The 14,772-nt window shown below is 32.8% G+C and overlaps 2 protein-coding genes across 5 annotated transcripts; both read left to right on the top strand.

Moving 5' to 3' along the window:
- The first annotated feature begins 261 nt into the window (after positions 1–261).
- Positions 262–4,267, top strand: LOC111905849 (RNA polymerase sigma factor sigA). Of its 2 annotated transcripts, XM_023901573.3 has the most exons (11): positions 262–416; positions 830–867; positions 1,332–2,132; positions 2,236–2,434; positions 2,680–2,772; positions 2,853–2,981; positions 3,059–3,112; positions 3,201–3,278; positions 3,494–3,556; positions 3,649–3,761; positions 3,980–4,267. In XM_023901573.3, the coding sequence occupies exons 3-11, from the start codon at positions 1,474–1,476 to the stop codon at positions 4,086–4,088; spliced, it is 1,497 nt and encodes a 498-aa protein (XP_023757341.1). In that variant the 5' UTR covers positions 262–416; positions 830–867; positions 1,332–1,473; the 3' UTR covers positions 4,089–4,267. The 2 variants fall into 2 exon arrangements, with proteins under 2 accessions (XP_023757341.1, XP_023757342.1); XM_023901574.3 differs by lacking the exon at positions 830–867 and having other exon boundaries at positions 267–416.
- A 3,116-nt stretch (positions 4,268–7,383) lies between these two features.
- On the top strand, positions 7,384–9,727 carry LOC111905847 (ras-related protein RABD2a). Of its 3 annotated transcripts, XM_023901572.3 has the most exons (9): positions 7,401–7,656; positions 8,226–8,298; positions 8,380–8,427; positions 8,537–8,584; positions 8,668–8,739; positions 8,823–8,978; positions 9,065–9,168; positions 9,403–9,525; positions 9,627–9,727. In XM_023901572.3, exons 1-8 carry the CDS (start codon positions 7,643–7,645, stop codon positions 9,494–9,496), a joined length of 609 nt encoding a protein of 202 aa, XP_023757340.1. In that variant the 5' UTR covers positions 7,401–7,642; the 3' UTR covers positions 9,497–9,525; positions 9,627–9,727. The 3 variants fall into 3 exon arrangements, with proteins under 3 accessions (XP_042753636.1, XP_023757340.1, XP_023757339.1); XM_023901571.3 differs by having other exon boundaries at positions 9,403–9,727; XM_042897702.2 differs by lacking the exon at positions 8,668–8,739 and having other exon boundaries at positions 7,384–7,656; positions 9,403–9,727.
- The last annotated feature ends 5,045 nt before the right edge of the window (positions 9,728–14,772 follow it).

Raw genomic sequence — 14,772 nt, 5'->3', positions numbered from 1 at the left:
TAGGGAGATTTTATAAGCAAAAAATTATGATAAAACTAAAAAAAGAATGAACACTATGGATAATTGGTTACCTATAAACAACATGAACCCATAAACACACAAAGGGCATATTCTTGTAATATTTCCATAAATAACTATAATTCTTTTATCTGAATATTTTAATTTTAAATGATTAAAAAAATGAACATTTCATTATGGCGGTCAGTTATCGGAATAAAATGAAAATATCTTTTTCTTAAGAAAAAAAAGACTTGTTTTAAAGAATGAGAAATTAGAAGCCGATAGTAACACACCTCTCTCTATTCAGGTTCACTCACTTTGATACTGGTTATATTCACCACACGTTCCCCTCTCTCCCGGGAACATCGGAGAACACTGCAATCGAGCATCTCAATTCTTGACCTGTGCAAGTTAAGGTAATTCTAGACGACTTATTGTTATGTTTTCTGCCGATCCTTTATGTAAAACTTTGTTTTATTGATTTGATTTTTTTCTTCTGTGAATTACGAATGGTTCATCAGTTGATTGATTGATTGATTGTTGTAGCTCTTCAGTATATTGCGATCATAATTTACAATACAGTTACTGGATTTCCGATCGCATTCTGATGAAGCTTTTGTTTCCTTCGTTATGTGTTCGGAAAACATTTTCGCTGGTGATTATGTTCCTTTGTTCTTTCATCGTATGACTGAAAGAGGAGCAATGATGATTTAACTTGTTATGATGATTTAACTTGTTATTTTGCTTTCAGTGTTGTTTTTTCCGCTATAGTCTCACCTACATTATTTATGATACTCTGAATATAACTATCGTTGTTCTTTCATGGTAGGGTTGGAGGAGCTGTGATAATTTAATCGCCGATTCAGCGTATGATCTTGTTTTTTCCCAATGCAATCTTGTGTAAATTACCAATAATTTTTTGAATTGAAGTAGGATTTGAACAGTGTTTGTGAGTTTTATGCCAAGTTTGGGAGGCATATAAATTTATAGCTCAAAATTTGACTTGGAGCAAATTTACCTTGATTTGAAGTTTATTAAGATAGTATGGCATTCAAACATTACAGTAAGCTATTGTTTAGGAGAATATAATTGGAGCTCATGTAGTTCAAACTTTGAACTGATTTTATAAGTCCTATAAGCATCACAGTTGATACCTTGTGAAGATTTTGATATAACTTAAGCATACATCGACTTACCTTTTAAGGGGAAAATCTTTACACCTATATGTGTATTGATGAACATCCTTGAAACAAAGTACATGCTATGTTCTGAAACCTTTCTATTTTGGTAGTTGCTTTAGTGATAGTTCTCTCATCTTTTTTCTTTTCCAGGAATTTTAGGTAGAGATCCGCACTATACAAGTGCTAATCCAACAATTTTACTGTTTAGTAATCATATGAGAAAGTGGTATGGTTGGTTAAAACAACTCTGTCAACGTATGTGATGCGATTTCCTGCAAGCAAAGAAAGCTAAATGATGGCTACAACTGCAGTAATAGGACTAAAGGCAGGTGAAAGGCTATTAGGATCATCTTCTTACTACTCTGATGTTAATGAAAAGCTGTCATGCAGCACTGATCTTGGGTTCATATCTGTCCCAAATAAGAACATGATTACTGCAAAAAAGTCATCCAATTATGGCCATGGTTTCATATCCAATCGTCATAATCAAGACACACATTACATCAGAGCTCTAAAAGAACATGTTGATATTACTTCTGATCCTTCCAGTATACACCCATGGGTTCAGGGATCTGAGCACTTGAAAGAGGAAGATTCTGATCAAGACTTTTCAGTTGACGCCTTACTCTTATTCCAAAAATCTTTGTTAGAAAAGCAATGGAATCTTTCAAACAAGGGGGCATTGACTACAGTTAACCCAACAGATAAAAGCAGCAGAAAGATGTATGTCAGTGGTTCAGGGAAATCTGCACGTAGGCGTAGAATAGATGCTCAAAAGAAAACACCAAACAAAAGATGTATCAGATTTGTAATCAGTCCAGATCTGCTCCAAAATCGTGCAATAGCCAATGTTAAAGGGATAACAAGTGATTCTTTGCTCACTCATGCTGAGGTGGTGGTTTTATCTAAAAAGATAAAAATCGGTCAACATTTAGAAGATCAGAAGTCAAGGTAACTAAATTTCCTAGCTTTTTTTTTTTTTTTTTTTTTTTTTTAAATACTACCAAATTCCCTTCAAATAGTTTTGATGAGCTTGTTTGTTATGGATTTTCAGATTGAAGGAAAGATTGGGATGTGAACCCTCAGAGGATCAACTTGCAGCATCAATGAAGATTCCACGAGCTGAGCTACAAGTCAAACAGATTGAATGCAAATTGGCAAGAGAGAAGCTGGCCATGAGCAATGTCCGTTTAGTAATGTCAGTTGCTCAAAAGTATGCAAACATGGGAGTTGAAATTGGTGACCTCATTCAGGTAGCTCTAAATTACATATGGACATCCTATGTGGACAATGACATGTCATAACAACCTATTAACTTGTGTCATGTCATCATAATTCAAATCATCATATTACCTGTTGCTATAATGGGTAAACTTTTTGAAGTACAATGCTCTAGTTTGAAAGTACAATGCTGTAATAAGGAAAAATAAAAGTACATTTTGGTATTTCTTGCATTTATTCCAAATTCTAATTCAGAACTCCACAATTTTTTCTGTAGGGAGGTCTGATTGGACTACTCCGTGGGATAGAAAAATATGATTCATCAAGGGGGTTTAAGATTTCTACTTATGTTTATTGGTGGATACGACAGGTGAGGTCACTAAATCCACTTTAAATATAGTTACTTCAGTTACTATATATGGTAAATTTTTTAATTGTCTTTAATTTCAGGGTGTTTCCAAAGCATTAATCGAAAATTCTAGGACACTAAGATTGCCCATCCATATGCATGAAAGATTGAGTGCAATACGAAATGCTAAGGCTAAGCTTGAGGAAAAAGGAATAACACCATCAATAGAAGTAAGTTAAAAAATAATGCTACAGTTGTTGTATTAATCTTAAAATTTAGGTAGCTAATGAGTTTCTTTTTGATATAGAAAATTGCAGAAACCCTGAAAATGTCAACAAAGAAAGTATTGAATGCCACTGAGGTACTTGAAGTATTCAATGAAATGAACTTGTTTTTTATTGAGCTTTGTTTATTTTTCATTATGTTAATATTTAGTCCCTTTCTTGTAGGCAAAATGCAAAGTGTTCTCACTTGATAGGCCAGCATTCCCTTCTATAAATGGTAATCCAGGGGATACCTTCCAGAGTGTAAGTATTGTTATAGCTCTTGTTCTTTAAGTACAAAATCCAAATAAAAAATCTTGTAGTTTTTCCATTTTATCTACTTTTCCACTTTAACTATTTTATTTTTTAAACTGTCAAAAAGGCAAAAAGGTTTAATCACTATGGCTAAATCGATGAAATGATGATAGCAGATTGCCCTTTTTTCCTTCATTTTGAGACTTGTTTTGTTACTGTTGCAGTACATGGCAGATGACCACCCAGGGAACGACCCTTGGCATGGAGTAGATCATGGCGCTCTCAAGGTACTTGAGATGATTTATAACACGAATCCAAAAGTTCACACTCAGATGACCAAAATACCCTTTACATATTGTTGTATTTGATATATTTACAGGATGAAGTGAACAAGTTGATGACCACAACTCTAAGGGAAAGGGAGAGAGAGATCATTCGTTTGTACTATGGTCTCGATAACGAGTTCCTTACTTGGGAAGATATTAGTAGAAGGTGCAATGCAATCTATTTTTTATCATAAAGATGAGGAGGGCATTTGTGTCTTTTTTTTTCACAAATGAGAGATGTGGTCTAGTCCCTGTCCCTGTGCCTCCTTATACAAAAAAGATTAGAATTTTTTGTCCCATTGACATGGTATTTCACAAGTTATGTTATGCATAACAAACAAGTCCTTATTCCTTAATTTATATGATAATGATGTTGTGTTGCAGGATGGGGTTGTCGAGAGAAAGAGTTAGGCAGGTGGGGCTTGTTGCACTAGAGAAACTAAAACATGCTGCACGGAAGACAAATCTGGAGGCTATGCTAGTGGAACACTGAAAAAACCTCTATCAATTGCCTGTATATACAAATCATGAACCATAGATACATATATACATATACATATAATATATACGGTGTATGTAATAGTGTAAATCCTTCATATTTTACGATAATACTTCTATACCGTGTGAAAATGATGATTTTTTTTTTTTTTAGTGAAACTGTATTTAAATTTACACGTTTCTTACTTTTATACGGTGTGAGAGTGACACGTTTTTATAAGTCTTATGATACAATATCCAATTTGTTAGCCTATTGCCATATTTAGGTTACGCTAGAATAGACTTTTTATTGAGTTTGTTTGTCATAGTTCTATATAGTATATATTATCCATTTTCCCTCTTCATTGTAACGTATGTTTTGCAATATCACTAAAACCCTAGGCCGTATTTGGGTGTTGGTGTTTATTGTAGCATAGCCTATCGTTCATTGGACTGATTGGTCATTGTTCATGGTATAGACTATAGAGCCTACTGTTTTCATCTTATATATGACTACTGTTTTGTGATCCTGTGTCTTTTCCATCGGTGGCTTCTTGGTCTTGTTTTCAGGTTGTGGTTAGCTACTTGTTATTGGCGTTGCGACTGACAAGAAGATGATTCTTTTTAGTCGACTGGTATTCATTTAGATGGAAAAAACTATGTTATCATAAAATTTTCTACTTAAGAAATATATGTGGGGTTATGTTACATAGGTGCATGGTAAACTATATGGACCAACCATTATGTTATCCAATCCATCAATTGTCCATTGTTTAAGTATGATAATGCTAAACAAGCCCCAGATCATTTGGTTAGATTGTACGTTCAATCGAATTTTCCTAAACAATATTAGTTGGAGACATACATTCATGCCCTTCAATAAATGATATGAGCATCCAATATTTTTATTCCGGTATCTCTATATTATTGAATCAGTTGGCAATAACAAAATCTATAGGTTTGTGCTCGTTCTCACCATACATCATACTTCGCTTGGAGGGAAGAACAATGTTATATATAGTTATCAATGGGTCTTTGGTCTAGTTTTAAGGGATGGCATGAAGCAATTCTACATCACTCCTTTTCCATTTCTTGATTATGCAGTTAATGAATTATTAGCATTGAAGACCCGTCTCAAGTTGCAGGCCGATAAAGGGTCTAAATCATCACCTATTCATGTTGCTTTGTTTCCACATAACATTTTCAAGGCAACAAATACAGAGGACAGGGTTAGAAAGTTGTTTTAGATGAATATGCTTTCTACAACAAAACCATTCGAAGTTTGAGAATACCCCTTCTTTAGATAACTATAGGAAAACAACAACAAAAGTAAACAAACAAAAATACTATTCAAGCCTTAAGCTAAACATGACAATATCTTAAAAACATGCCCGAAACCCAAAGAGGACAATATTGTGATACGTGTTAGACGGGCAGGTTACACCCGCCCTCAAAACCACAATGCTACATAGATGGATGGACATAAGACAAAATGATTGTTCCAAGTTGAATATGATGATTAATGAAATGACAGTACATTTCAATATACTTGGTTCTTATGTAAAAAACTGAATTTTATGCAATCTACATCACATTGCAATTGTTACAATGTAATGTAGTAGGACATGATGTCTCAATAACCATAACCACGAGTAACCAACATAAAAAAGGATATAACAAGTAAGGTTCCATTGGTGATTCATCGGTCTAATACCATATAAGGTTCCACCGATAATTGGTCATTGTCATATCATCAGCGTTATGCATATATTATACCAGTGACACATGATATATATATATATATATATATATATATATATCTTAGGTTTTTGAACTTATGTTTATGTAAATATGTGTTTTTATGGTTGAATGTTTATTTTTGAATTGTGTTTTATGTGTTTTGTTTCCTTATTTAAGTGTTAGATTTAGAAAAATCAAAATACATAGTTAGATGTATAGATAGATCGATTATATAATAAATAACAAGCCACAATTATTTTTGAATTGTTATTCGGGAAATTCATAAAAGAATTTTGATTTCTCCTTATCGATCCATGCATGTTGTTTGTCTATCTCCTTTTGGACCACACATAAAACCGATCAACTAGCTTCCATTTTTGCATTTGTCATCCAACGTTTTGTGTCTTTTTATTACATTTTTGGTTGCTTGTATCCACATCTTCTTTGTGACTATAGACAATCGTGTTAATAGAAGCATGCATCTTCCAATATTAGTTGTCATCGGAAGAGCTGTTAGAAATTTAGGGCTTGAGAGATTGCTTGGAATTCTTAGAATCGTAAAAAACACTTTCAAATGGAAGTATTTCGGTGGTACTTCCAAAATCAACAATTGAATAAGACTCATAAAATGAGATGCAAGAACACAGAATGTTATTGATATGGATTTCGTGTGTACCTGAATATGACAAAAAAGTTGGTTTTAGATCTATGTCTGAAAACTGTCACAAGACAGTTTCAAACTGTCAAAAACCACAAAAAAAAAAAAAAAAAAAAAAAAAAAAAAAAAAAACTATCATAAAAACATGTATTTGGATAAGGGTCAAAATTGGAATCGTTTTCTAAAAATCTAGATTCTAATGCTTGGACCCCGCCAATGGATGTCGTCCCTTCTTCCCTGCTACCGGTAGGCATTGCCCATGAACCTCCGTTCATTCAGGGGTTTCTCTCATAAATGACAGTCTACTTTGAATCTTGAACAAACTTAAACAAATGTGCATTCCGCACCACCATTAGATGTTTAATGTTTATCAAAATTATTTTTGGTCAACAACTTAATTCATTACACTCAAATAATATTAGTGAAACAAATAAACAAGTTGTTTAAGTATATAGACAACTTTGCACCTATTAGAAGACATTTTAATGTAAACCCTTTTTTGTTGGTTTGGAGAAAGTGTTTGATGGAAGATGGTTTTTAAGTTATTGTTTTAACAACTTTAATAAAGAGGTTGTTAGGTGGGAGTACGATTAGTACTAGGCGGTGACAAACATAAGCATAAGAAGTTAAGTCAATTAGAAAAATGGTTTAAATATAAGAAAATAAAAGGTTTTATTTGAAATAAACAAACAAATATTACGATTTAATAGAAGCCAAATAGAAATTCAAAATGTGGCTCGAAATCCGAAACAATAATCTATAACATCGCATCTTAAGAAACATGATCAGTTTAAAAACTATCGTTTGTTAGACATATGTGATCAAGTTTGTGATTATCCCATTATTAAGGCCATTTTTTTTTTTTTTATCATATCTTCAATTATACCCTATCCGGTTACTTTGATTATTTATAGTAAAAATAATATTAATTATTTCTTAAGAATACAAGGAGGTATCGTAAATTTCTATGCTTATTTTACATTCTTCTTCTGTCGGTTCTTCCCCCTCTTTGTTTCGTATGATCCCCGCCATCCTATGTGATACTTCTTCTTCTAAGCATCAATCACAATTCTCTGTTATCTCACGGCGGAGATCCAGTTTCAACGTTACACTAGCGGCCGTCGGAAGGTAGGACTGGTCGAACCTTTTTACATACGGCAATCATATCCACCATGAATACCGAGTAGTAAGTCCATGATCTCTATTTCTTTCTTTCAAATCTCATTACATTGTTTTTTTATTTATGAATTTAAACTTTTCATTAGTCCATTCAATTTTCTTTCAAATCTCATTACATTGTTTTTTTATTTATGAATTTAAACTTTTCATTAGTCCATTCAATTTTTTGTCTTCGTGAAATCATTCTTTGGATCTGCTTCGATTCTTATTTTTAACAATGGTGATAATTTTCTTAGGGATTAGTTTGCCATTGTTGTGGATTTGGATGATCAAAGTAGATCTCTCTCTCAATTTTTCATGTGATAGATGTCTTATGGATATATTGAACAGACTTAATGTGTAAGAGTATTATGTGGACCGGGATCGGAGTTACGCCAATGCATTCTAATATACTATGATTAATAGATTAATGGTGAATTATGAAGCTTTAGTGTGGATTGAGAATGATAATCAATGATTAATCCTATTTTGATCAATGTATATCTTCTTATCTCAAACACTTATTTCATGAGTTCAGTTGCAACATGACCATACCTGCATAACGACTATACATAACACATGTTATATGCCTTGCAGCGATTATTTGTTCAAGCTTTTGCTGATTGGAGATTCAGGAGTTGGCAAATCATGTCTTCTGCTCAGATTTGCTGTAAGAAAATCATAGTTCACTTCTTTATCAACACCTTGTTTTTAATTTTATAATTTTCTAATCTTGATCTCTTTTGTGCAGGATGACTCATATCTTGACAGTTATATCAGCACAATCGGTGTCGACTTCGTAAGAATTTTAGATTATGTCATAATTCCGTATCAATTAAAACATACAACATTCTGTTATATTTATCTTTGTGTATAATCAAGTTTTAATTTCTTTGTTATCTTTATAGAAAATCCGCACTGTGGATCAAGATGGGAAGACCATTAAGCTTCAAATTGTGAGTATTTTCTACACATATATAAATTTAATCTTCTAATTGCTTCATAAACCAAAATCATATTATCTATCTGGCACATGCAGTGGGACACTGCTGGACAAGAAAGGTTCAGGACCATTACTAGCAGCTACTATCGTGGGGCCCACGGAATTATCGTATGTTTCTTTAAACAAAAAATTAAGATATCCTACATCTTTTACCACTTTTTAATGTACCTTGCTCTTGGATTTTTTTGCAGATAGTCTATGATGTTACTGACTTAGAAAGTTTCAATAATGTGAAACAATGGTTGAGTGAAATTGATCGCTATGCAAGTGAAAATGTAAACAAACTTCTAGTTGGTAACAAATGTGATCTTGCTGAAAGTAGGGCTGTTTCATTTGATACTGCAAAGGTACAAATTTATATTTCTTTGTCCCCTTTCTATATTTTTGTGTGTGTGTGTGTGCATGATTTTTTTTGTCCCTCTTTGATTATTAGGAATTTGCGGATGGAATTGGCATTCCATTTATGGAAACTAGTGCCAAAGATGCCACCAATGTGGAGCAAGCTTTCATGGCTATGTCTGCTGATATCAAGAACAGGTATTCTCCCACATCTCATAGTTATTCTTACTACAATGAATTACTAGTTCAAAGTTCTGTGAACTTATTAGTCTTTCAGTTCATGGTTATTCTCACTACTTTGCTTATTCCATTCCATTCATTGGTCATTCAGTTCCATCCAACCAAACACACCCAAAAAGTATCCTAATTTCTGTGACAAATATGTGTTAAATTATTTTTATAAATAAAGATTTTATGTGGGTCAAACTTCAGGATGGCAAGTCAACCTTCAACAAACAAGAGGCCGCCTACTGTGCAGATCAAAGGGCAACCAATTAGCCAAAAGAGTGGCTGCTGCTCATCTTAGCTTATTCATTCATCACCATTCATTTCCAGGTTTTTTGCAATTATTTATTATTATTATTATTATTATTATTATTATTATTTGGGTTGTAAACTGTAAGGATTGTTTACTGCTAGTGTTCATTTGCCTGCAGTTACAATCTGTTGCAACCATAAATCCATTTCTATTTGAATTTTGGAAGACTTATAAATAGTAATTTTTGAATAAGATAACAATTGGGTAGTCTCAGTTTTATTTTATAATTTCCTTGTGATAATGGTTTATTGTCCCTTGGTTACATGTATTTTCTTTTTGACTTATGGACTTAACGGGTTAAACATTTAATCGTGACAACTATGCATGGTTGTTTGTTTGTACTTTATCCAGACGTCCTTGCTCATTAAATGACTTTACTCACATGAGATTTAATAAGGGAAAACCAAAAACTTAGTAATATGACATAGATTTGTAATTATTTTTTTAACATTATGAGTTACTGCGATAAGATCATAAAATAATAAAATAATGACAAAATTGCACAAATGGTCCCTGTGGTTTGCTCAAAATTGCCACTTTGGTCCAAAAAAGTTTGAACTAGCACCAGAGGTCCAAACTTTTCATTTTGTTGCTTGTTTGGTCCAATCAATTCTGATTTTTTTCAAAATGACGGATTTGCCCCTGTTAATATGTTTTTCTGATTTTCAAATTAAAAAAATAAAAAAATAAAAAATAAAATTAAATCTCTTCTCTCTCTCTCTCTCACACACACACACACTCTCTCTCTCCATTACTAACTACCACCGGAAAAGATGGCATCACCGTCGCCACCACATCTCCCTCTCATTATTCGTCTTCGTCTTCCTCACCTCCGTCGAAGCTGGTTGAGCTTGATATGTCATAAAACCTGTTCGTCGGAAGGCAGCATCGGAGACATTGATTTATAAAAGGGAAATAAAGGGATTTAGGTTTACACATGAACAGGTTGAGTAAGATATGGTGCTAGTTTCTCACAATTTTTGCCATTGGAATCCATAGCAACTACAATCCCAACTTGCTCGATAGCTTCCACCCATTCCCTCGCTGATCCATCAAGAATGGGAACCTGTAATTACATATGAAACCTATCAATCTGACCGAAGATTTCTAAAACGTCAAGATAAACACACACACACACACACAAATACCACACAATCGAAAATTTGGTTATGAGTTTACAAACCCAAAAATTTGCAGAAAATGAAAGAGAAAGAAATATGTAGAAAATCTAACCTAAACGTATGCATCATGTACATCCTTTCAAGATCCAGTTTTATATTCATGATGTTTTCAAGAAAACCCCCATGTTTGCAGAAGATGCACAATCTCACCAATACTCTCTCCTCCGATTAGGGCTTGAAACGATTTCGACTTCATAACTTTGGGTCATCTTATATATGATTTGGGTTTTAACCTAACACAAAATACAGAGGAAGGAGAATGTAGAAGTGACATTTGAAAGGAGGAGCTAGAAGGTGAAGGAGAATATGAACGCGAATGAACCACAGTAGACACGAAGGAAACAGGGATGAAATCAAACATTAGCCTTCGATTGATGACCGATCGTGAAGAGGATGAAGCGACGAGAGGTGTGGTTCGACGGTGGATGGCGATTCGCGAGGGGAAGGGAAGAAGGCTTGCAGGCGGCTAATCCCGGTGCTCCTGGGTCGATTGATAGCGACGAGGGAGATCGTTGGTGGGTATAACGTGGTCGTTGACCATGGAACAGATGAGGGAACGGGATGGGTAGGGTAGAAGGGAACGAATGCAGAGAGAGAGAGAGAGAGAGAGAGATAGAGATGTATTTTTTTAATTTCTATAATAACATATTCAAAAAAGAAAATACGAAAGAGAGGTATTTTTTAATTTCTATAATAACATATTCAAAAAAGAAAATACAAAGGATAAATTCAGGGGCAAATCCGTCATTATAAAAAAGTTAAAACTAAACTGGACCAAAATCGCAACAAAATGAAAAGTTTGGACCTCTGGTGCTAGTCCAAACTTTTTTGGACCAAAGTGTCAATTTTCAGCTAACCACAGGGACCATTTATGCAGTTTAGTCTAAAATAATAATGTAATGTTTAGTCTATCTATCTGTATCGGTTTTTTTCTATATATAAATCATCTATAACATGGTAGTCACATATCATTTTCGTGCATGTCGTCGCCATGTTAATATCCTAATTAAAAAGCTTAACATATATCCACAACATGACTATTAACTACGGTCTTATATTAATAAGACCACCATAATCACTGAAAAGGCTCTTGTTGTAAATTTGTAAGTTTTGAATGGAAAACTCCCACTATAGAGAATAAACTTTTCTTTATAGTTTTTTGGATATGAATTTTTAAAATCCATGCTATGGTGTAAAATTTCAGTTTACATATATTTCATCATGTAGCTAAACTAAAAATGAAGCTAACTCAAAAAGAATCAAGTGAACTGGATATTGTATGCAAAAGTTATGCCGAAAACGAGTTCACTCTGAATGCTGGAGCTTGCTTGGTCCAGGTGACTTATCAAAGAATTTTCATATTTACTTGCTTTAGCCACATATTTTAAATGAAAATAAGCTTATTTTTTCCAAGAATTTCCAGAAGTAAGTGCTCTCGAGGTGCCATTTGTGTCTGTGTGTGTAAATGATGATTAAAAGGTGAATTCAAGTGTTGTTAGCAAGGACCAACACTTGAAAGCTTGGATTAAAGGTATGAATGCATAAGACATGTATTGTTTGGTAAAAATCAAGTAATTATGGTTTATCCATGAATTTCAAATGTTAGTAATGAACTTGCACATGGAATTAAAGGTGAATTAGGAATAATTAAGTGGTATTAACATTGTTTCTAGCAACAAGTACATATATTGAACTTAAAATATGGGGTTTCATGGTGGTTATGTCAAGAACCACGTAAATAAGCCTCAAAGAGTTATGTATTGGTAATTTGATGTAAGAACGTCTATGTTAATGGTATATTATAGATAGTTTGTCATGACAATTGGAAGGTAACTACGACTATACTATAGATGATTCTCAAAGATAGAATGTTAACTTTAAGAAGTAAAAAAATTAAATTATTAGGCTAGTTGTGGTTATTTACATCTTCAGATGGTAGGAATTGAAATGGTTAGCTCATGGAGTGTTATGAATTCAGTTGATTGGAAATTGGACATTACTTAATGTGTCTTTAGATAAGAAAATGAAGTGAATGATTGGTAATCAAATGGTAAAATTCTATCATTTAACTTTACGGGACAAATTGTGAAGCATCTAATCAATGTAAATGATAGTGTATAGAAGTTGAAAAATCATGTTTACTTAAGTATTCAACAGTAGTAACCTTACAAAATAAAGGACTAACACATAACAATTTTTCTCCATACACAACAATTTGTGCTTTAATGTTGTATTGTACAATTTCATAAAACATAAATTGTTGTGTATGGAAAAAAAATTGTTGTATACGAATCACTTCCCAAAACAAAAAGTGTTATAATGGCATAGACAGTTAAAGAAGTCGGCATAAAAGGAACTTAGGGTGCTAGTATTAGCATTCATAGACAATAATGATAATAAATGCATGTATTCATATATATGGACACATTTCGAGCTCGAGGAAGGACAAATAATATGTTTTTATAATAGTAAAGCATATGATACAAGTATGAATGGAATTGTTAACAAAGTTATGAATGCCCCCATTATTGAAAGCTTTATGTTATTACACCATTATGCATTGCATTTCACGATGTGTGATTGAAATGATAAATGATAAAATAAAGTATAGACGCAAAATGTCCCAAAGAATGGGATCCGAAAGACTATCGAGGTGGTACCTCCATTCACGATGTAGATGTGTATGATTAGGATGCCATGATAGGTTGATATGTTCTTCTTATCTTGACCCGAACATGAGGTGTCATTTTTGTGAGAAAGCCTAATATATAAAAAGCAATATCGATACATAATGATAAGAATAAAGGAAAATGTGAAATGAAAGATTTGATAAGGCCTAACATAAGGATATAAACTCCCCGAACTTACATTGGTGTGTAGATCATGCATTACATACATTGAATATAGTAATGACATATGATTTAACGTAACGATCTATGAATTATTTATTGAAAATAGTGTCTAAGGTCATTGATTAATTGGTAATATTTCTAAATAATAATAGGGCCCTTTTAGGTTGGCCTCATGATACAAATAACATTAAGGAAATGGAGAAAATAAGCTGTCAGATTATTAAGGAATTAATAAATTAATTCAAAATTATTTTGCCAATTAGTTAAATTGTTTTAATTAATTAAATGGCTTGAATATTAATTAATCTAAGAGATTAATTATAATATTCTAGAAGCTCCTGTAGAGTTGATATGGACGATTTCGTGTATCATTGGATAATGATATGGCATGTCTCAGATAAGGCAAAGATACTCCTTAGAGTTTGAAACTCTAAAGGATTTGTATGTTGTCTATAAATAGAGGGCTTGGAATTAAACCCTAGATAACTTTTGGAGCCTCTAATTTTCGTTCTACCTTCTCTCTTTCTTCCCCATATAAGAAAATCATAACCCCTCTTTAGGGTTATGGAATTTTCGAATAAACCCTAATAGGGTTTTCCTTGTTTAATTTGCTTTTGGAGTCTTGGGTCTGACTACATTAGAGGAGTTTTACTTTGGGCTCTCTATCCATTATAAGGTTGTGGATCACATGATCTAAGGATCAAGAGGTTAGTAGTTCTTTCTTGTAGTTTGATTTAGGTAATTTTTTGATTATTCTGCTACCTTTAGATAGTCTACATGATGTAATAAAATCCCCAATAGTGGTATCTGAGCCAATATGTTTTAATTTTTGGCACATATTTTGTAAAATTGAAAACTGAAAAGATATATGCTTAGTCGCAGGGCGCGACATGCCTACCTGACATATGGGTTCCGGTTCCAAAATTTTCCTATTTTTCGAGATTTGTGGATTAACCTCTTGATTAAATATTTTTTAATTGTTTAAATATGAATATTCAAATAAGGAAGTTAGTTTAGAATTTTATTTAATTAGAATTTAAATTTGAATATTAAATTAATAAAATTTGAATATTATTTAAACCTGAATTAAAACTTGAATATTTATCTTGAATATTATTTAATTATAGAATTTAAATTAGAATATTTGAAGGATTAATTAAATTTTAAATATTGTTTAATAGAGGCTTAAACTAGAATAATTAAAAGGATTTAAATAAGAATTTAAATAGTA

Source organism: Lactuca sativa, chromosome 8, assembly GCF_002870075.4.
Source record: "Lactuca sativa cultivar Salinas chromosome 8, Lsat_Salinas_v11, whole genome shotgun sequence".
NCBI classification, from domain to species: domain Eukaryota; kingdom Viridiplantae; phylum Streptophyta; class Magnoliopsida; order Asterales; family Asteraceae; genus Lactuca; species Lactuca sativa.
The sequence above is the reverse complement of the archived record's forward strand: the minus strand, read 5'-3'. Positions and strand labels throughout refer to the sequence as shown.